General features: G+C 46.4%; 3 protein-coding genes across 6 annotated transcripts in view; 2 read left to right on the top strand and 1 right to left on the bottom strand.

Moving 5' to 3' along the window:
- The window catches only part of LOC119394827 (sulfide:quinone oxidoreductase, mitochondrial-like), a 345,577-nt gene that overhangs the window by 257,680 nt on the left and 63,990 nt on the right, over window positions 1-23,907 (top strand). The gene's annotated exons all lie outside the window — the stretch shown is intronic.
- LOC119393978 (CRISP/Allergen/PR-1) overlaps window positions 1-23,907 on the top strand; it is a 329,781-nt gene that overhangs the window by 198,337 nt on the left and 107,537 nt on the right. The window lies entirely within an intron of this gene.
- Window positions 3,759-23,907, bottom strand: part of LOC119393983 (ubiquitin-conjugating enzyme E2 Z) — a gene marked incomplete in the record, with an annotated part of 162,269 nt that continues 142,120 nt past the window's right edge. Inside the window, 3 exon segments of the mRNA XM_037661195.2 lie at window positions 3,759-4,513; window positions 8,958-9,048; window positions 9,924-10,043. Of these exon segments, the coding sequence (XP_037517123.2) occupies window positions 4,379-4,513; window positions 8,958-9,048; window positions 9,924-10,043 (346 nt within the window).

Below are 23,907 nucleotides of genomic sequence, written 5' to 3' on the forward strand. Positions count from 1 at the left end.
GGAGCGGCCATATTCCCTTAAACCAGCATTTTGTTGAGTTACGCGAGATCGGATCCAAAAGAGTTAGCTGCTAGCCTTACTTAGTTTAACAATACAATTTTTTGGTATCGCATTCATTGCTTCGCCCTTAAGTGAAACAGAGTTTTTTTTTTAACCGTTAGCTATTGAGCCCTGAAAGCGAGGGATAGACGTGTAACATGGCGTAGCCGCTTCACTATGGGCCGTCAGCGACGGGCCCGCTACTGACAGCTGCGCATTTGCGACTGCTCCGACCAGGAGATATGCTTTCACAAATGAGATGACATTTTTAGAAAAGCAAGCAAAAAATTCGAATTGGAACCCTAGCACGTGAGCTCGAAAGGGCATGGCCTTTTAGGGGGTATTTACCGCAGAGTGATTACAAACTCGGACGTGCTGACGGAAGGAGATGAAGATCCATGGATAAAGTATATCTGAGGAAAAGTGTCAACGCGTTTCCACCGTTCGCGTGCTCTTCCATAAACGCGAAGCAAGGAAAATTCGATAATATCTATTGCGAGCGATCCCAGATTTCATTCCGCGATGTCCGGAAACAGAAGTGACAGACATTTTAGCGGCACACATGTAGTTATTACTGAACATTGTTCCCTTACGTGCCGTGCGACGCTTGAAACGAGCTATCAGCAGCGTTTCTGGGACAGACGACGTCCGCCGATGAATCGCCGTCGCACTTTCTCGCTACCGATAAGCCTAGACGTCACGAGCCTCTGCGGAGAGCGCGTTTTGCTGTCGAGCCGACTCGTAGAACAGAAGCTGCGTCGGCACCGTGCATGGCATCGTGGCTTACTCGGAACGCACGCGCGAGCGCTATTTATTCAGCGGAATAATTCTTGGTCTATGGCTGCGACTTTATTGGCAGCCCCAAGATCGAGCTGCGCATGCTCTGACGCGCCGGCGATGCGATTGCCGGTGATAGAAAAAGAGAGCTGAGCTAGTTGGTAAGTATTCATTCTAAAAAGACAGGGCGTGCAAACACGGACACAAGAAAGAAGCCGTACGAGTGTGGTGTATAAGATCCCTTTTAGCTGCGGCCGCTTCTACGTAGGACAGACGGGCCGATGCATCAACCAGAGATTATTAGAACATAAGAGATCGCTAACAGGAGGCTCACCTTCTAATCTATCCTACATTGTCGAGATCACGCCAAAACTTGATGAATGCGCAGTGTTGTACCGGCATAGAAATGAAGAAACGCGCCTGACGATTGAAGCATGGCATATCGAGAATAGTGGTAGCACATGCGTGAGCCAACCGTCGATTAACTTGCATAAAGATGAAGTCAAATGCCTTAACAGTTATCTTCCACGTAGACCGCCACGCGTGCCGGATTGATAGGTTCGCCTGTTGGATGGGCATGCGCAGATAAGTTTTCGTGCCTTCTTTTCAGCCGTTGTGCGTCTCTTCAGTTGTTAGTCGGCGTTTGTGGTGTCCTGACTTCTTTCTTGTGTCCGTGTTTGCACGCCGTCTTTTTAGAATGAATGCCGGTGATAGACGCCCCCAAACCCGAGACTTTGGCGCAGTTTGGCGCAATTTTCGTCGATATTATCAGGATGGCGCAGTAAATACAATTGGGCGCACTTTGGCGCAGGAGTGGAATCACTGCGCCATGTTTTGTCGACGACAGAGACTTTTCATTGGCCGACTTAAAGTGACGTCAGCTGTACAGTTGAGGGGTACGTGAGCTGGGAAATTGTAATTGTGATTTATAGTTATTAAATGAACCCGGACGATGAAACGAGTCGAGGTATAGTAATGAACGGATGGCCAGGATTACGAATACACACGTCGTTGAAAATTTTCGGAAAACGTTTCACGACCCCTTTAGTAAAAGATTTTCTTGCTGCAATACATTTCTTAGTGAAAAACCGTTGAGTTAAGCTTTGTCATTAAACTGCAGCTACCTCTTAAGTTTAGCAAGGGGCCACCCACATCTCAGCCACGTCATAAGACTCCAAAGCATGCCGAGTGAAGAGAAATAAAACAGGCACCAATTTTATTTTACCATCTTTATTTATAATGTCAGTTTCAACAATTCAGATCTCCGACACATACGAGTGCATACTATACAAGCGAGGCAAGCGCGACATCACGAGACCAAATTGCACATACATGTGCAAACACACGTTTTCGTGCAGCGCTTTGAAACACTGTGTGCCCACCTGGCACATCTCTTTTCAAAAGAAACTCCTCACACAAACAGCAACGACAACAAATACTCTCTTACAATGAAGTTCACTGTACAGTATATAAAGTGCCACATGTTCCAAGAAGAGGCACCCCAGCACTACTTTAGCCGAAATGCCAGGGTGAGGTCTCATGAATGGGGGGTGTGAATATTAAAAAAAGAAATTTAATACCATATCAAATAGTGACCTAACCAATCCGTATAGCCGGTTTTTCGTAAATGGGTCGTTTTCCAACAGCTTACAAGTGTACTTCAAAATGTCAACTGCACCAAAGCAAACAAAATTGGGCACAAAAATGCGACAAACTTCATCCACATGGGCATAGTATAGGGATAGATAACAGCTTACTGAGTGCGAACAGGCTAGGCCCCTTGACTAGCCTAATAACATCTTGCACTCTTCTGTTGCGCTCTGTGGTTTTAACGTTAAAATTATGAACACCAGAATGTTAACATCCTTTAGGTAATTGCAGAAACAGCTGTTCAGCATTCATAAGCTATTCGATTAGCTCCTGACACTATTCAATTTATACTTGACTTGGTCTCGAAGATCACTATTTGCACACCCTACTTGCTAACGTGTTCCAATTTTGTAGCTCTGGTCCACTTGTAGAAGACCTAGAAGGTAAGAGGTTGAATGAAATTCAAATGTACACGCTTCCATAGGTTTAAATGCCCTTTAAATGATCCCACGTGATACACAATGGGTAAAGGAGTTCTCTAGGGAGTACAACAACCTCATAGTCAAGATTGTTGTTTTGGCATCAAAAACCCCCCCAGCTTTATTTTCGTCAGTGGCAATAAGGTCTGGAATAAAGTCTGGAACAGCACCTGCCAGCCAGAGCTGCGGTGGGCTGAATATTTTTGGAACATGTGGACACCTTTTTCACTCGCAACTTACGTGTCTCGCTACCATCTAAATTCTTGGCTGTGACGCCGTGATTATGCATGAGACTCGACCCTGCCTAGGAACACATCAGAAACCAGAAAAAAAACAAAAACATATGGAGTGATAAGTTTAACATGTGCAGTTAATGTCTGAACAAACAACATGAGGACAGAGAGCGGCACACCAGCTAGGGACTAGACACAAGGAATTATAAACACACGATGGATGCGATGTACTTCCAAGAAACCTGGCAGTCGATGAGATGTTTTTAAGACCCCAACCACAGAGAACTGAACGCGGTGCGGTCTCTTTCCTGGATGTCAAGCCTGCATTTGTTGACTTCCTAATATGGTGGTAACTGGAGTAATGAATGCAGTGAACATGGTTTGCCGCCATTTTCTGACCTTGCATCATATGGGTGCAAGTGAACAACCTTTAATGTGGGCAATCCTACTGGCTTGATACTTAGAGAGCCATCCTGCATGGTTAAGGTTCGGGGAATCCTTTAAAAGCTGTTGGCCTCTGGTGGCTAAAACATCCACGAAAATGGTGCCGGTAAGATATTCACCACCCAAGTAGTGTTGCCTTAACTTTTGTTTTTCAGAGCCCATGGAAATGTCTAGAAAGCAAACTGTCTAGAAAGCAAAAAAAAGTAAGGGAAACTGTATGCAGAAAAATGGTCCATCATTCAGCAGAGGGACTGAAGTCCCTTTGGAAAGAAACTATATTGTTCCTGCCTTGGTACAAACGTTCACGAAACATAGCAAATTGTACCTAACTGCGGCAGAAGCTAAACACAAAAGGCCCCACTACAAACACAAAACGGCACAGTGGAAGAGAGGGTCGGTTAGCTCACTGTTTCTGAGCATCTTGGTGGATGCTCTCAACGCACTGCAGAATGTTCGCTGCATTTACTGCGCGACAGTGTGGAACTGCACCATTCGACGCCCTTACTCTACCCGATATCACCCTTTGATAACAATAATTTTAAAAAAATCCAACAGACTAGCACAACGTTTCACACTATTACAGAGGTGGCCACACTGTGTACAGAAATATCACGAGCAGTACAAATGAACAACTGTGTACGTTGTCTTTGATGGCCACATTACAGAGCCATTAAATGTAAAGCTTTTACTCGCCTGGGAACGGAAAGAAAAGAGAAGTAAAACAGGCCTCCGATCTTGGCCACAGAGGCTGAAAAAAAAAAGGTACAAAGTCTGTCCTCCAACAACTCAAAGCAGCAAGGGCCAAACACGAAGCAATCACTTCTCCTTTTTTTCCTTCTTTTCCTTCTTGTTGGCAGCTTCGTTTTTCTTCTTGATCTGCTCGTTTAAGCTCTGCAGCCGTGTGAGCAGCGTTGAGAACTGGTACACGCCTCTCTTGTCGCCAAATGGATCCTGAAAAATGGAAGTCATGCACTTGACGTTCATGCTCGACAGCTTTACCGCAACGAAGCCTCTCATGATTATGGACTATTGGTATGTTTCCATCATTCCTACCTGACAAAAAAACGGGACATGCAGCAGACTTGTTCAAAAACATTAGGGATGGGCGAATAGTGAACATGAGGTTCGAAGCGAATAGCTTGAATAGTACATATCACATATTATAAAAAAAAATGAGCATTTATTCATGGTGCTACTAACTTGAACAATATTTTTATGAACTGGAACTAGGTGTGTGCGAGTGTCACTTTTGCGAAGTGGAAGCGAATTCGAATAGTGGCAGGATTTGAATAGCGACAGGGCCCAAGTTATAAGACGTAAAATTTGTTATACTTAGAACATATAAGCCCCCTTAACATGCTTTTAAACTTAAAAAAAGGAAATAATAATCGAAGTGCAGGTAATATGTACATTCTAACCTTAAAATGTGATTTTAAGTGTGTGGATTTCTCCTGGAAAGGTGGTTTCCTGGCATAGCAGCCCAACAATGCAGTGAAACTATCTTTTCAGGGGGGGGGTTACATGCGGTCAAATATGGTAAAACCTCGACAATTCGAAGGTCGCCGACCACGAAAATTCTTCGAATTAACCGAAATGAAGGGGAAAAGAAAAGCAAGAAAACGCCACAAAATGAAATCACATTCATCGTCCATGTGAAAAATGGTTACTTGAGACAATTAGCGACATTGGATTCCTTAGTGCGGCAGTTACCGTAAAAACCAGACTATAGGACAGCCCCTCAACTTCGAACCACGGAAAATCGGAAAAAAAAGTACATCAAACGGCCAAAGTATCAAAAGGCGTCTTCACAATTTCAAATAGTGTACAGTGAAACCACCGCTTATTTATACGTGTGTTTACTTGCAAGTTCCACATGACAGCAAGAAAAAAGATGGGCTCGAGCATTATCTTTGTAAAATGTTGCGACAACCTTGACAGTTTTAATTTGGATGCACTCTGAAGTCAACGGTAGCAATCATGACACGAGTGCAGCTCCCGGATAAACCCTGCAACCTCCGTCTACAGCTCATGATACGCTGTGGTCTGGCACAGAAACAAAGTTTTGTTCCGATTGCTGCATATCGTGATGTGATCCTTCAGCACCCGACTGTGGCTAATGCTTCTGTGGTGCACTTGATCTGTCCGCTGATCGTAGCTGTACATGCCGCTGTAACCAGAGCTGCCAGCATCGCAGGAAGCAACAAAGAAAGAGTATCTGGCGACATCGAGCCACAAGAACAACCATGCAAAGATAAAATTTCAGTTACTGTTTGTGACTCACGGCTCTCACTCGCATTCACCTGCGCAAGCATCCCAACGCATCTTCACACACTTCAGACTCATGTGTGCTACCAGATTTCTACGTGCCTTCACGAACTCGATCGCTGTTTTCTTGAATGCTACGATGAACTGTCGCTGGCCACGGTCGAGAACAAGAAAAAAAAAAAGCAGCTCGGAGCCTAAATAGATTCCCTAGACAACAACAAAAACGCAAAATGAGGCCGCCCATGGCACAAGGCTGTTAGTAAGTAAAGTGACGTCGATGAGTGCGATGGCAATAGAGACTGTGTTGATGACGATGATGTCGGCTGCCTCTTCCCTTTGAAGCGGGAGATCAACGGGCTAAGCCGGATCAGGCAAAAGAAAAAGAAAAGAGAAGATGAAGGCTAAGTTTAAAAGAAATTTTAAAGAGGTGGAAAGAAAAAGGGAAAATAGAAAAAGTGCACCCTCATTGGCGCATCACAGCCGCCGCTACCACCGCGGCGCTCGCGTTTGATCGACCTGTTTTCTGCACCAGTGCTCGAACTACCGCTTCACAGCCTCCACAGCTTCCCAGCTGGGCGGCTCGCCGTTTCCGCGAAAGCTGAGAGCCCTTGACAGCGTGCTGTTGTTATTTGTCACGTCCGTTGCGTTTTGCCCTGAGGTGCCAGAGTCCTGAGCATCAGGTACCGCAGGATGCAGGCCAGTCCACTCCAGCACGATGTTGGATTGTCTCTTCTGTGTCCTGGCACAAGGGGCATGTTGTGTCCAGCTCGGCAGTGAACATGTCATAAGTGCACCACTTCGAGCTTCGCAAAGTAGCCAGCTGTCTCTGGAGTTGTCATTAAACGCCTCCTTGTCAATATTGGTCTTTCCCTCCAGATACAATGCCAGGGCCCTCTTCGCCTGTCCCGACTCCCTCCATCTTTCGGTCTCCACCCCTCTAACCGACTCCTGCACCTTTTCCCTTGTGTTGCGCTGGAGGGAGGCCATCAGCCGGATTGCCTCCACCCTGTACCGCTCCGATAGCGAGCGGGTTAGGGCGACCCATTTCGTTCATACCGACCGGAAGTGTACCTACTTGTACACCTCCTGGGCCCGAAGCCCATTTGGCAGGCTGCTGAGGCGCCTCTCGTATGTGTTTGGCGACTGCGTCCCTCGCCTCAAAAGACGACCGCACAAGGTCACCCTGCACCCCCAAGGCTGTGTGACCCGCTCCCTCTGGCAAACCTCGAGCGCCTGCCAGGTCACAGACGAGAGAGACACTACAGCGTTACCGAGGTCAGAGCAGGGACTGCCAACTCTCTGGTGACCTTGTATGGGCTGAAGGCCCACAGAGCCCGTGAACCCAAGAAAGCCCGATGTGACAAGGCCTTGGCATGCAGTTCCTCCTTGTACCCGCATACATAGTTGGTTGACACAGTCACCCCGAGGTACTTGTACTTGTCCACCCACTCCATCCGCTTGTTCTGCAGCAGGAGGGGCGGGTCCCATGCCGCCTCCTTTGGCAGGAACCGCATGGCATCAGACTTTCTTGCACTGAAGCTTAGTCCAAGATCTGTACCCTCCCCGCACAGATGTCAATCGTGCAATGCAATGACATGTCAATCGCGCAGCGTGCATGACTGAATTAATAAATTTGTTAGGAAAAGGATCGTACAGTTGCGGACCGTTTATTCGGACTCTGAGGGAATCGCCGAAAAGTCCGAATAATCGGGAGTCCGAAAAAAAGGATTCACCAGAAAAAAGCACCTTTAAAGACCCAGCGGCCGGAAAAAACTGTCAGTGCGCGTCTGTACACATGTATGCTTACGCGCGACCAAGTCGGCCTGTATTTCAGCCAATTTGGCCACCCTGTGGGTCGGCAATAGCACTGGAATGGCCTACGCTAAATCCGCATTTGATGGCTGTAGTGCGGGAGGTGCGTCATCACGGCAGTCACTGGCCACATGCGCTGGTTCGAGTAGCTGACGGATGATCTCATCGCCCAACTCAGCGAAAACTCCCAAATAACTTCGGATTGAGGTCGGTTGCCTTCCACCTGGCGAATAATCGCCGTTTTTTTCGCCATCGTCAGGGCCTTGTAGTCGCCGCATTTCTTTAGCTCTGGCGGCGCACATGGAACGGGCAGTGTCGGAGCAATTCAGCAGATCAGGCGTCGCACACCAAGGAACAAACAAAGGAGCGAGACACAAAGTCAGGACGCAGATCACGCCTAGCCACAGAAACGTCTGACAACGCAAACCATCAAAGGCCAAAAGGAAACGGCGTTGGGCTAGTTGATGTTGCAGCGCTTCTGTTGTTGTACTCTTTGTCCGAATTAGGATCCGCATCGTACTCGTACGCGCTGTCATTCACCTCAAACGTCGCACCGAGCCGATTCCAATCTTGGCTTGGCTTGGCCTGCTGTTTGTCCATGGCAGCCGTTCAAGGATACTTGACTGGCTAAAGCCAAAAGGCAACCGTTATGTGTAGCCAACAAACATAGCCTTCGAGATCGGTAATTTCTGCATGGATTTTTGACACTGGCACGATCTTGAGTTATAGCCAGTGCAACATTAGAGTGCTGGCAACCTATCAAAAATAGTGTAAACATTGCTGACAACTTGTCATGGCGTTCAACGACGCACTCGATCACCAGCCGGAGTTCGAAAAATCAAACGGCGAACTGTGGGCGTCCAAATTTTCGGTCATAGATTGCATTACTTCACGAGTGGCGGTGCCACGAAGGTGTCCGAATAAACGAGCATGTCCGAATTTTCAGCATCAGAATAAACGGTCGACGACTGTATTTATACTTAGTTGTGGCCTGTGATTGCGGAACAGAGTAGATTATGGCAAATTTCGTATTTGTAATCTGAAAAATTAGACCTAATGACCGGGTCCTGGGTGAGGGCTGCACCTGTAAAGGTAGAGAAAAAGAAAGCAGTATCGCCTTCACAGGAGTCTACACGGCAGTCAGCGGTCAGAGGACGGCCAGCACAGGCACACGGGACCCTATTCATCAGGAGTAATTAGAATTTCAGAGAAACTTTGCTTCAATCCTCTCTGCACTCAAATCTAAATCGAACTGAAATTGATTCAGTGTTTACCTTCTATGTATTCAAAAGGAAAAATGGAAGGTAGTGCCACTCACGTTCATGGGGGAACCGGACAAGTGGAGATGGCTCTTCACCACATTCTCATATGTGTTGTAGAAGTCGGGAAAAGACTTCAAGATCACTTCCCTGCGCATAAAAAAGCACATGTTCATACCTGTCAACCGAGGTCATTAGTACAAAATATTGCATTTAGTAAAAAAAAGGTGACTAGGTTTCACGAGTGATCAAGAAAAGGTGAACTCCATTCCTGTTTAGTCTTATTCAAGGATCACATGAGTAGTCCAAGATGCGTCAGCATTTCTTGTTTTGCACTGTGTCAGGCACACCATCACCAGTACCAGAAGTATTCACCCACCAATGCAGTCAATGCTAGTTACACAAAACATCAACATCGCCAAAGGAAAAGTATGAGATTCTGATGCACATTTGTTAATGCAACGCTACACTCACGTGCGCTTGCCTTCGGTCAATACAGTCTGTGGTCATGATTCTTTTTATTAACGTTTCTTCTAGTGAGATTCCCGGAATTTCTGTCATTATCTTGCATTGCATCTACAAGCCTATACTAGGATACAACTCAAGAAAAAAGTGGCTTTTCACCGTCAAAGGACCCCCTCCAGCCAATGGTGTCGCCGCTTCTTTGTGACACTCTTTGTGACTCCTCTCGTGAGAGCGGCGCAAAGGCGGTCTGCCATGGGGTCACGATGACACGGCGACACCACTGGCTGGAGGAGGGTCCTTTGACAATGAAAAGCCGCTTTTTCTGAAGTTGTATCCGAGTGTAGTAGCAGTGCCACAGTGCCACCCGAACGATCATGCACACGCTAATTATCGGTCGGCAAATGCATGTCCAGTATCAACTGTCCTAACTTTCAGCAGGCAAAATAAGTTTAGACTAATCATTTCTCTGCCTGTTGACATTTTGCAAAACTGTCCCTTCAATTATTAATTAGCATCAGTACGAGACATACCACGATTCTCATAAAACACGGTACACTAACCTCAGAGGTGCTGGGCACGGGGAGTTGCCCTGGAGGCAGGCTTCAACAGTGTTGCAGACAGCCACCCGGATTGTCTCGTGCTGTATGATGGTGTTGTATCGAGCTGCCTCGCCTGGCCATCTTCCTAAAGGTGGCAACAAAAACAGGAATGACACAGAGAAATCCACAGAGATTTCATTTGTAGTTTCGTGCTACAAACAGGTGCCACATTTATACGATTGTAGGTCCCTATTTTTATCTAGTCGGCCCAAGTCGGGGGCCGACTTACAATTGAAATGGAAACTAGTAGTGCCAGTTACAGCAGGACGAACGAGAAATTAACAACGCCGTGACATGGTTATGACATTATGTTTGCGTTCCGGCTCTACCTCTGACATATACCGTATTTTCTCGCATATAACTCGTACTCTCAGCAACAATTCGTGGAAAATTTTCTAAAAGTGATCCTCGCGTATCGCTGTGAAGCTAGCTTTCCTACATAGCTGCAAATCACTGCAGTGAAGCCACCTTTGCGCACGGAAATCCACGTTTTTTTGTCCTGACTTTACAAAACGCGATGGGGTCTAGTTGGTGATACATTCTACTTAAGTATTCCAATGATATTTTTTACCACGACAGGACAGAGAAGCACTCGACAGGATGGGCACCGACTCCAATATGGAGTCAGTCAATGTGTCGTTAGTCCAGAGACTACACAAATAAATTTCCTTTATGAAATATGCTCTAGAGCTGTGCACGGGCCGTCTTCCGAGCCCGAGCCCGGGCCCGCTGACTTTGTCGAAGGCCCGCCCGAGCCCGACGGCAAAGGACTGCGAGCCCGCCCGGCCCGGCCCGACGTACAAAAACACAATCCCGGGCCCGGCCCGGCCCGGCTTTTTGAAGGTTCGCTGCGAAAACAAAACATCGTTTTCCGGTAATTTGGCATTTTATTGAGCATAAATATGATCAAACGACACACGTCAAACAGTCTCTATTACACAGATTACAAATTGTCGTGCAAAAACCGCAAGCAGTCCAACGATTCTGGCTTCAATGAAGTGCGGCGCTTTTGCATTATGTAGCCCGCCGAACTGAAGTTACGTTCGCTGCTTGCACTCGTCGGCGGAATTGCTAATATCTTTTTTGGCAGCCTGGCAAGCTTGGGATATCTCTGGTGCTTCTTCCAGAAGACTAAAACTTCAGATGGACAGGAGGGCGATTCCATAGAGAGATAATCGGAGAGCTCATCTTTTGTAACTGCTACATTCTCACCACTGTCGCTCCACTCGCTGAACAACTGCAAGCATTGCTTTTTTGTGGCAGGTTCTTCCTCGCAATTCCCGCTCATTCTCTACATTTCGGGCTTGAGTCGGGCTTTGCGCCGGGCCCGAGCCCGGCCGATAAAACTCCAAGTAGCCCGAGCCCGGCCCGGGCCCGAGGTGAAAATACGTCGGCCCGCCGAGCCCGGCCTGCGGGCCGGGTCGGGCTTTCGGGCTACCCGGAGCCCGTGCACACCACTAATATGCGTGTGTGTGTGTTCTTTGTGCTATTCGGGAGACGGGGGAGCGATCCACATACATTCAGGTCCACGAAAATACGACTTCTGTGAATTGTTCAGCACCTGACGTGACTTCTAGAGAACTGATTTGCCACCTAAAGTATGCACACTTCAAAAAGGCTAACAATAAAGAACAAGAGAGGATAGAGTGCTCGCTGGCAGTGCCCGCTGGTGTTAGCACTCACTTCTACCCATATTTGCAGAGACAAAACAGCGATGCAAAGAACACACCGATTCATAGCCAGGCTCGTTGTAGTAGGGGTTCTCAGTCATCAGTGACTGAATGGAGACCAGCACACTTGCTATGCACTGTGCAGGGCTCCAAGCCGGTCCAACCCACGTTCTGCAATCAGGATACGCAAGAGAAAAGGAAGAGGCTGAAAACTGACATGCACAAAATCGCGCACGGACTGTCTAGATTCACTAACGAAATCGGTCTACACAGTCGGCAAAGACATCTAGAATTGCGAACACTGCAGTTTTCACGTACCGCACATGGCACCAATGTCAAAATCAGCACATAAAGGGCTACAGCGACAAAAGTCATATAAGGAGGACGAAAATTGGTTCACAATATTAAGGTAAAAGTAAACACCAGGTGCAACAACATAAGAGTGAAATAAATGGGGAAATTTTCGAATGTTTAGCTCTAAATTCAAACCCAGATACAGTAAAGCTCATTAATTCGGATTTCACAGGACCAGAAATAATGTCCGAATTATCTAAAGTATAAAAAAAACAATAAACAAATGTCTATTACGTCAATGCCCTTTCATTTTCTTGATGAATACGTAAATCCTGTTCTTACTTGGCAAAAGAACAGTGTAAAAGCCACAATTTTCGCCTCTCACAACTTTATTCACGTGACCGCTGCTCAAGACCTCTCTGTCTTAACTAATCTGAAATGTCCTAACTTGCAACCAGAAACTTCGTTACCGTCCGATTCACGCTGATGATGATGGCAATGGAGACTGCGCCGCCTCGTTTCGGTAGTCCGCGAATGCCATTTTCGCTCCTTGTGTTGCACATTTTCGGCGCTTCAAGCTCTGCGCGCTACAAGAATCGTCCGAATTAACCGGTTTGCGGCCAAATATGACTGAATTAACGAGTTTGATGCCATAGGCTTGCCGGGACCAGAGAACGCGTCCGAATTATCAGATTTTCTGAATTAACGGGTGTCGAATTAACGACCTTTTACTGCATATCTAATTTCAAGGGGATCGGAGAATACATTGATATATCGATAATCCAATATACCAAATTAAGCCAACATAAGCTCCTAATAAAACCTCCACACTTCTCTATTTGCCTAATGTCGTAGCCAAAGGGAGCCTACCAAATGGCATATTCAAAGGCAGCAAGCACTGCGACGCAAAACATTATTTTAGGAGCGACATTAAAAATGAGGGTGCAAAGTAAAAAAAACACCACGTCGTAGTAATCTTCACCGAGAAAAAGACCAAGATTTACTTGCTTCCATTTCTGAGCCATGAAATTGAACATATACGTCTGTTGGTTTGTGTGTGCTGCCTCGGCTGCTAACTGTGCAATACAAATTGCGCCACAGAAACAAAAAAAAAGCAGCAACAGGTGGCCTAACTTTGCTATATCGAGCCATGGAAGCTCTACACAAAAGCGATGCCAGGGTGTCTACGAGTGACATTTCTAAATTCCCTGAGTTTTCCAGGTTTTCCCTGAGTGTTTTGCTGAAATTCCCTGAGTGAAACAGAAGTTGTTTCATGTCAAGATGGGTAGAGACCCTATCGCTCGGTGATGTCACTTTCTAATACACATTTTAGAAAATGAAAACGACTTACTCCCATTTGAATAGTACATAGAACAGATAAACCTCAATATAGCGAAGTTGGTAAAAGCCGCAACTCACTTCGTTATATCGAAACTTCGTTAAACTGAAATTCGACCTGTCATGCAAGGCATAGTTACTGAAGGATTAATCTTAAACTGAAAAGGCCACAAGAATGCTCGACTAATATGGCAACATGAAAAAACTTTTTTTTTATTTTTTGCGTGAAAAAAAAATCAATTTTGTTGAGCCTGAGATGCAGCAATCACAGTTAGATGCCTTGCCAGAGTGTCACATGTAAAGACGAAACAAATGCGGGTTTAATGCACTGTGGAATTGCGCTTGTTCTGCTGCTGCGGGTTGTTGTCAAATCCTCGCGCGTTGCCAGAGCAATGCAACGCCTTTGCTATCATGTTGCCCAACCGAACTATTTGCTCTCCACGAACGCACAACACTGAAAACCATCCCACGTTAGAAAAAAAGAGTCAGTTTCACCGCGAGAGCAAAATAGTAAATCCGATAGCAACAAAGAGGAATTTTATATGAATATAGGCTAGCAGCTCGCTCCTTCAGGAAACGCAGCCGCTGCACTAAGAGAAGTGCCCTATCTATGATCTATGGCTCAGGGACGGATTTAGGTACATAATGGAGGGGGGGGGGATACAAAGGCTGAAGCCAACGCTCAGCAGTACATTTTGGTGGGTCACGCATATTTACAACAGCCAGAGGGGATTATGGCGGTGCCTAAGAAGCCTTCATTGGAAATGTGCATAGGGAAGCAGGAAAGGGTAGAGCAATGAGAGGTAGAGAGCAGGGACAAGATTCTCTTTACCCCTTTTGGACAGTGGCAGGCAAAGCAACTTGACAAAGGGGGCAAACTCGACAAGCAAGCCTGACAAAGGAGGTGGACGACAGGCACTGGGCTGGTTTGGAGGGGGGGGGGCGATCGCCGCTACCCCCCCCCCCCCCCCCCGGGATCTGCCACTGCTATGGCTTCAACGAAAGTTTTGCAATTAGAGCACAACACCTACAAAGGTATGACGTCTGCTGATCCCCACTGAAGATACCGCGGCGCACGCGACCACGCCCGCTGGTACAAGTACGCACTTCCTGTCGGACTCACGCAGCCAGCACCCCCCCCCCTCCCTTCCCAACGCGCCGGCGCCTATCCATGTGCCCATCGCGCGAAGAGACGGTCGCTCGTTTCACTCTGCTTAAGCCTCGTTCGTCGGCAGCGCTCGCGCACTTTCACTCGCACATGGAGCATGCGACGCGTGGGGTGATGTAATCGCGATTTGGACTTGATAGGGAAGATCATGGCGAAGGCAAAAATTCGCGTCGGTCTATAAATTGCTATCGCACAAAAAAAGCAATATAGCTGCGGGCTAAGATCGCATGAAAGCACGGCAACAGCCTGAATTACGGCACATCGATTATGGTGAAACGTTACTGCTTTCCGACATCGCGCGCCGAATCGAGCATGTGGGACCCGTGCCGGTGTCGCGAATTTCGGTCGCCGCTATGCCATGGCTCTGAAAAGTTTTGTAATTCGGCTTTGTAGCAAACACCCACGTGGTGTGGCTGGTATTGCCAGCTGCAGCCCCAAAAAAAATTTCAGTCGACTGCCTAAAACTTTTTTCAGCAGTGCCCTCATCGGAAAAAAAGAAATAAAAAAGCTTTCACTTGCTGTGAATGGGCCCGTTAGTTACGCTAGCTCTCGCCTGGAAATTTATTATATTCTTCACGGAGTCCTAAATACATCTTTGAAGCTCGGGATCAGAGCGAGTGAGCTCTCCGATAACAGCCAACAAGCGTCTTTTTTCTCGCCGATCGGGTGGCTTGCCAGATACGAGCCTTGTCGAAGGCCATAAGCGTGCGCAGGGTTCCCCTTCAGGGGGGGCGAAGGTTCGTCGCAGCGCCCCCTCCCTATTATGTCAATGTATGCGGCTGCCTTTGCGCCCTCTTCTCTCGCCCCCCCCTACAATGTATAGGGCTGACTTTGCGCCCCCCTTCTCGCCCCCTTGGCCCCCCCCTGCGCACGCCTATGTCGAAGGCATCCGCTTCCTGCGCGATCGCGATCGCTTGCAAGATAACTCAAGCTCGTTACATCTACTGCTACCGCTTCTACAACTAATCATGGTTGTTACTTGACACGCGGCGATAACAAAAACACCATATCGGGCGCTAACGCACAGCACGCGCGAGAAAGATTACAGAACTACACCGCGTACTCCCAGAACATCCTGACAACATTGCGCGATACGATGTGTCGTGGTTCGCGGTTCCCGCATGCCACGCATTAGCCGGATTCTCTCCCACTTCACCGCTCCGAAGGCGATGACAGCATCAAGGTGCGCCACTTCCCCGCCCGCAGCGGCCGTTGATTTGAAAATGCGTTCACAAAACAGGGGCGTAGGCAGAATTTTTTCGGGGGGGGGGGGGGCACCTCCTTGATCTGTAGTGGGGACGAGCAGGCAGATGTGGTCGAGTGTCATTTTCTGCTCTGTATGCTATGGCAAAAAAAAAAAAATTTCGGGGGGGGGGGGCACGGGCCCGGGTGGGCCCTAACGTGGCTACGCCCCTGTCACAAAATATCGAGCAAGCGCTACCGCGACTTTCGTCGCCTTTCAATAAAGATACTGTGGATTTTCCCTGATGGGAGCACAATTTCCCTGAGTTTTCCCTGAGAATTTCCAGACTACCCAAAATCCCTGAGAATTCCCGGTTTTCCCGGTTTTCCCGGTCGGAACACCGGATGCTCCTCTGCTGTCACATGCGATGAAGGTGATGTCGCCACGTGGGCTTCATTTGTTCACTGTTATGCGATCAGGCTTCACCCACAAAGAACTGTTACCACTGCTCAGCATAGGCCTCGTAGCAATGTCTGGGAATGAAACTTGTTTCACACACAGTTCTGATAAGATTGCAAGCACTGCATGAGTAGTCGAGTTTACTCTGGAGCTAATGCGAGCACCAGTGATAAATCTGGAATTTTTTATCCTTCATCACCACCACCAACAATCAGATTACCGACAAAAGATGTCTGTGCTTGCTACTTTTACTGGACTTTGACTGTTACTTCTTCTACAGGACACAAGTTCGCGTAATAGAGTGTTTCACATTCACCGGCTGCATTTAGCTTTCTTCACCGTTGAACCACGTGACGATATTACCGGGCTGAACAGTAGTGCTATACTTGCTTCACGGTAAGGCCTGTGGATTCAGAACGTTCCCTACTTGCAAGTTGCAACAACAGTGTTGCCATAGGAATGGCTAACAGAAGGTGTTACTCCGAAGAAGTGTTCCCTCACCCCAGGATACTGAGGCACACTTTGCCGTTGTTGTAGAGGTTCGGATTGAAGCGCACCCTGCCTCCATCTGTGGTCATGAGCCGAACCCGCGGCGGCTGAATCGGGTAGTCTGGTGGACACTTCATGATGAAGTGGAAAAAGCCACCCTCGTACGGAGTGTCGAAGGGGCCCAGCACCAGTGCATGGATCTGCAGATCAACACAGGGATGCTGTTCTTGGGATATGCAGAAATCTGTGGCAAATAGCTGCAGTTACGAGTTAAAGAGAACTTGCACGACAGTGTTATATTATAATTAAGCTAGAAATGACATGTCATGTTTCACAGTTGCGGTATAGAACTCGTTAGCCATAGTTTAAAATGCCATCTACCCATACTTCTAATGTACAAATAGTCCGCGTTATACCTACACTGTCCACGACTAGGTCGCTTACAAAATACCAAATTTCTTTGCTGTTGGCCTACAGCAGTGTATTGCTCAACCTATTTTAGTTATTACTGCAGTTAACGTTCTTCTATTGCTGTTTAGCTTCTCGCTGCAGGCTCTTATACCTTGGTGATGTTGTTTTCCTGGTGCTATGAAACTCCAGGGGGAGGCTGGGTATAGATGTCCATGATGTCCCTACAGAATAGAAGACAAAACACATGCATCATTTGTGCATCTTAACTTGAACATATGTCACAGACAAAAACCTGCCTGCACAGGCGAGAGTTCATTCAAGTGGCACAAAATATAATCTGATGATTGGTATGGAGATTTTATAACTGTTCAACGATTAACCAAATGGCGTTACTACTCGTATAGCTAAACTTCAGTTTATACAGTTTGGCTCTTCCGTTCCTGTAGAATCCTAGCTTAGCGCCGCAGGAATGTTCCTGCTGTGATGTACTACATCAGGGGTGGGACAGCTCAGATAGCTTTTGTAGCAGTTTTGGAGCACAAAATTAGTGTTTTAGAGTAGGAAAACTGTGTTTTGGAGCACCTGGTCAAAAAGAAAAGCATGTCAACCTTTTTAAATACTGAATATCAGAGAACGAAAGTACTGCCAAGGAACTATTTTATGACTGCTAGGGCAAATTTCTCACATCAGAGTTATTCATATGATAAAGTTGCAAGTTAAAAAAAAATTGACAAGGAGTGGAACCGAGGACACCTAAACAGGTGTCCCGGCAAGTTTCGTCGGCACAACAGTCACGTTGCATGATCAAGCAGACGCTATCAGGGAGGCAGCGCGCCGTGGCGTAGCCTGACAACAACTCATCCAGGCCAATTCTCAACGTTCCAGGTGACGCCGGTGTGTGTATTTGCATGGTGTCAGCAGCAACTTGGCAGGCCAAGAATGCGGGACTATATACACCGTAAAAGCCATGTGCCTTAGTCTGATGTTAGGTCTATGTTTCCTGGTTTCAGCTTCATACGGAACGTTACTATGGTCATAATGTTACATTTGATATTGCGGATGAAGCAGAATCATAGCCGTTTACACCACTGTCAGGTTCTGCTAAAACTGGACAGAAAACGAATTTGTGGTTGTTGGTTTCTGCGTTTTGGAGTGGTGAAATTTCAGGAAATATGCGGTTTTGGCACAACTTGGTGCAGGAAGGAAGAAACAAGCACAATCAATTTTACATGGCTAAACAGGTAACCTTATCTCTGGGAACCACATGCAAACTTTTTTCTGGCCTTTTAACCAGAGAAGTGAATTTTCATTTTTGGTTAGGGAGACAGTCTTGCAGCTACTTAAAGCAGGCACCACTTATTTCTCACAATCAAGCTACGATGTTTGGCTAACACTTCAAGGAATAAACCACTCCCTAGTGAACGCATGGTGATAAGCACTACGGAAGTGTTGCAATGTGGGCTCCAGCCTAGAAGAACACTGAATATAACACTAAATCAGTCAAGACTCCTAATTCAGTATTTCACAACTATGTTTCCATAAATAATTCAGACAGAGGTTAATAACGAAACGAAAACATAGGCCAACGTTCCTGTATTATTTTGTATTGAAATTGCAGCAGCGGCATGTCATCCCGACATCGCAAACCTCAAAAAAAATTTTTTTTTTTTTTACATTTCTGGGCAGCCATGGTATACTATAACGTGAAACTTCCTTAGCTTAGTGTTTGGATTGTTTAGCAGTTCACATGGCCTGAGCAGAAGCTTTCAAACATTAAAATGAACTAGTAGTCCTGGAGCTTTCAAAGCTGCGTCGCGAATTTTTACTCGATTTTTTAATTATTTTGCACTACCACCAGCCTCTCGTGGTAAGTGGCTTCTCTGGTAATGCAGAAGCGAAATTATTAATACCGCTAACATTCTTTTCGTGCCCCCTTTATTAAAATGTTGCTTTTGCACCAGCTCAAGTTTACAAGGCCCGACATTTTACTATGAAGTCTTAACCGCGTGAAAACTTGAAAGCGCGAACGACGAAGACGAAACACATACAACAGGACTTGCCATCAACTCATGAGTGCAAGTCCTGTTGTATGTTTCGTCTTCGTCGTTCGCGCTTTCAAGTTTTCACTAAATGGACCAACTCGCCCAAACCAAGGTATTGTTCTTAACCGCGTTTCCACAATCGGTGAGAAACGCAGCTTTCAATGTATTCACAATGCTTGACCAAAAAAACTATGCGCAAAAGATTTAGATAACCAGCTGCCTATATTTATGACTACACTGCGCTTAAACGCGATCGAAGGCACATACGATGACCATTTTGTGTGAAGGCCAAGATGAATCACTTGTATCCCTAAAAATCGCTATGAAAAACTATGCAAAACAGGCGGGGTTCGTTTAATGTGCACCGCACCGCAGCCTTGGTACAGCTGCGATGAGTGCATGACGCAGAGTCAACTATTTGCGCACGATACTGCAACACAAATGCGGATATCGCCAAAGATAACTGGCGATATGATCTGCATATGTAGGAAACGATGCGCTCTCACTACCACGTTAAAACGAGAGAGAGAGAAAAAAAAACACGTGCTTCACCATTCAGGCGTCACCTCGATAGACGCTTCCTTAATTTCTCGAAAAAGATTGCCACCGCGTTTACTAATGCGGCTTCGTCGTTTCGATCAGCCGATAAGCTGTGCGTCTGTTGTTCACCCGTCAACCCGCGTGCATTAAAGCGTAACTGCGCGTCTATTCAAACACGCTGGTATTATGTCCCGACGCGACGCCAAGTATTTCGACGGATAGCGGAACTATCGTGGTCATGAATCACGTCAGAAGAACTGGATGAAATTTCGAGCAACTTGAGTTTCACGGACTCTAAGCTTGCACTGAACGCACGATGCTTTGTTAGTTTAACGGACTGTAAATACGCTCGGAACGAACGATGCTTTGCATTCAGAACCACCGCGAATCGCGGGTGGCAACAGCTGCAACAAAGCCGGACCGCGCTCCCAACGATGTAGCAAATCGGTCCAAACAAACAAAATCAAACTGCCTGCGACCAAGCATAGTTGCGTTTCCCGTCATGGAGGTCACAGCGACGCCTGGAAAAACGAGGCGCGCGCAACCATACAACACAAAGAAAGGACGCGGAAACATCAGCAGCAGGTCAATACCGTTTAGCCCTGAGAAGACACTGCGGAGTGGGCTCCTCAAATTCGTACGAGATGGGGTCCCAGAAGTTCGGCGGGTTCCGCGCTGCCTTGGCCTGCGCATCTTGATGCTCTTGCACCAGGTCCATCAACGAGCTCGCCATCGCTTTCGACATCGCGCCGATGAAAAGATGTTCAAAATGTCTCGGCGGTCTCGGACACAATCCTCGTCAAACGCATGCCACCTTCATAGCGTACCCTCCACTCCGATTTTTCTTTCCCCTTCCTTTCTATTTTCTTTCTCCCGTTTCGTGGTTCTCATTGGTTCTCATGCGCGCACAGCGGAAAATGGAACCCGATAGTGTCGTACGAAAATGACGAGTTCCCTCTCCGTTTTTTCATATTGATATGAAAGTACTTAATCTTTATTCGCTGTATCTCCACTGTTCCACTTAGTTTCACTTAACTGTTCTTCGGCACATTTACTAACGAGGTCTCAACTTGAAGTAGAAGCTGCAGTAAATTTCGCTGTACTACAATAGTGGCACTGTACGTTCATTTATTAATTATTTTTTTGTCAACTTCGACATTTTATTCAACATTAAAATCAATGCTTTACAAAAACGGCTCAAGATTTTTCAATCGTTTAGTTGGTTTTGTCGCGAAACAGATTTTCAGTTGGCCAAAATGATAAAAAAAAACAAATTCTCTAGTCGATCAAAGATGGCCGGCAACAGCGTTGGTGGCATGCGAGTGTTGTGGACGATCCCGAAGAGCGAAAACATTTTCAAAGAATTGTGAACGCTTTAGGTCATATAGGTAATGCTTAAGAAGAGCTTGTTTACGTGTGTGTTGCGCGTTTGCGGAGATGTCTTACAAATAAAGACGTGGCACTGGTGCCACATTCTGATTGGGGTTGTAAAAATCGGGCGTTCCTTATTGAAGTTTTAACAGGTAATCTCCACCGACCATGGCCTAAACAGGCGCCTTTGACATTCCTGTATGCTGCATGATTAAACAGTCTCTATTCTGTGAAAATTTTTAATATACTAGTAGCCGGAGTACGTACTAGCGAACTGCAGCGTTTCTCTGTTGACAGTTAAGCACAGACGCTGCACCTCGCAGACTATGAAGGGGGTTCGGAACCGCAACTCGGCCGGTTTCACAGTAATGTGGCCATGCTTGGATTGTAGTTTATTTCACTACTTACCAGGTTTTGCTTCAGCTTGTAACTTGAAGTTATCCACGAAAACATAAGCAGTTTGCACTGCGTCTGATATGATATGATATAGCACTTGACAGTCAAGAACTGTTCCACGTGTTTCTTTAGGTACACTGAATTTCAACGGTGGCGATGTCATGTCAATCGCCACCATTATAGATACTTTTCACGTGATAAATGCTACAGTATTCACAGAAACACCTACTGAAGCGTTTTAGAGGCAAGCAAAGTAGGGTTTATCGCATAATTCGCATTGGGAACTAATCTGCTTATTGGAACCAGCTATGCACTTTCTAGGTAAAATTATGTTGACAATTGTGACATTGTCTTGGTTTTGTCCATTTAGTATAAATGCAAACACTCAAGTTTGAATGTGTAGTCAATTTTACGTACATTACAGAGTGCACAGTTTAAACCTGACATGCAAATCGAATGGTTGTTAAACTGGTTTGCAGGAGTTACTCCCTTCGACGGTTGTTTAAAGTGGTCAAATTGTGTCGAGTCTACCGCCGTCCCATCACTCATGCTCAAGAGCACCGGAACACCTGGACCGAGTACTATGGCCATTGACCCAACCACGGGTTCTCAAGCTCGTGGTGGCCCACATTGCCCACTGTTCGAGAATGCAACCACTCCGATGATGGAAACCGACGAATCAGGTTGGTTAAATGAGTTCCGTTTGACGTTCTTGTAGTTGTTTGGAGCATAACGCACATTGCGTGGAGGGACATCCAGGATATAGAGCACACACACCGAGCACTGGTGTGCTTGATGAGCAATGTTTTACCAAAGGATACCAACACAATAATTGTTTTCCGTTACAGACCATATTTGGTGTGGACCTAAGGTCTCAATACAAGCAGCACTCTCAAAACCCGTGATGAAACTGACTTCCACCTAAGTAAGAGAGCCGTGCCAGCGGGAGGACCGCTGTTAGCTTAAATAGTCCTTGCTTTGCTAATAACACTAGCTATTGGAAAATAATGTTTGCTGTTTCAAATCTAAACATAATCTTTCGCTGAACACCCATATTGATCTGCTAGAGATAGTATTTGCCTCTCTGTTAAAGTTTAATACTTAAACCAGTGACAGAAAGGTGATCTGCATGATAAAATTAACAATCTTAACCTTTAAATGCCTGAATTATGAAAGCGCCGAAAGAAAAATATTTGTTTTTTCATTTTCAGCTTTAAATAGCACCCTTAACTTAAATCAGCAGTTGTATTATCCAAATGCAACCGTTAATGCATACTTTTAGGTATGTTGCGAATTCGTGACAACCGGCACTTAAGCCTAGTAGCTCAATATGTTCAATGCAACGCAAGTACGGGCATCGCCGCATCATGAAGCGGATCTCTTCAGGGGACGTAAACTTGGCGTCGTCATTTTTGGTAAATGCAAGGTTTGACATTATTTCCTCCTACCAATCACGTGACATCGTGTCGGGCACCCTGTGTGCCCTAGACTCCGCCGCCCGGTATAGCCGACCTTCTTGGGAGCCGACAGAATGACATGAAGATGACGGCACCGAGAATAGATCTAGCTCACCACGAGACAGAGCCAGTCCTTTGTTCGGATTTTTCTTCTGCGTCGCAAACAGATTGCTCTGTTGAACGATGTGTCCCGTGAACGTGTCATAAAAATTCCTTGAAATATTCAATAGGAGTTCGGTTGAGGATGAGCTGTTTTCTAGTGTGGTACTTCCCGCTGTTCTTGACAGTCTTTTTTTTTTCCACCGCAATGCATTTTTTGGAGAGGCCACTAGCTTGGCTGGTCTACCACATCTTCGTTTCATCCTCACTGCTCGATGAAGACACTCGTGCTTGTGCATGAGGATCGACATCGTCGTCTTCGCTGTCATTGAGACAGCTGTCGTCACTTTTATCTTCAGGTGGCAAGCGCGGTCCGAAGCCTTTTTTCCCCATAACATGGAGCGGAAGTCTATCATCAACTTGTCATACCAGCAGTCATCACTGACTGACTCAAATGCCGGATGTCACGAATTCGCGACATACCACAGAAGAGAGGATTGCGCAGGAAATAACGTACTTCAAAACAACGTGGCATGTCGTGTGCACCTCTTGTAGGCGTGCACATCGCAAAAATTTTATAGGAGATGGAACTTACGTTCTCGCGCAGAAAACAACGAAGAAGTGAGAGCTGTTGCACGTGCTTCGCCGCTCTCGGCAACTGATGCACAACACTGGGTTCCAGCTTGAAATACCTTACAGCTGCAATGGCGCTAGATCTCTCGTGCTCAAAGCTACGGTCGCCGCAATACGTACAGCCGCCGGTGAAGGCATCAAACCGCGTTTCGTCTGTTAATTAATCGCGTTTTTTCGGTATGTCGCGAATTCGCGACAACCGCAGTAAAGGGTTAAGCTTGCAAAAGCTTTGTGGCATCGCATAAATGGTGAACGTAATTGTCTGAAGTCTCTGTACAAACTCTCTTTGAGTAGAAACAGCAGTAGCCATGGCACTATAGCTTTAGCTTGTCACAGACTATAGACAGAGCCTATTTTGTCATTCTAAAGGTTGTCACTGAATAAAGTACTAATAG

The sequence above is a fragment of the Rhipicephalus sanguineus genome, chromosome 5 (genome assembly GCF_013339695.2).
Source record: "Rhipicephalus sanguineus isolate Rsan-2018 chromosome 5, BIME_Rsan_1.4, whole genome shotgun sequence".
NCBI lineage: Eukaryota > Metazoa > Arthropoda > Arachnida > Ixodida > Ixodidae > Rhipicephalus > Rhipicephalus sanguineus.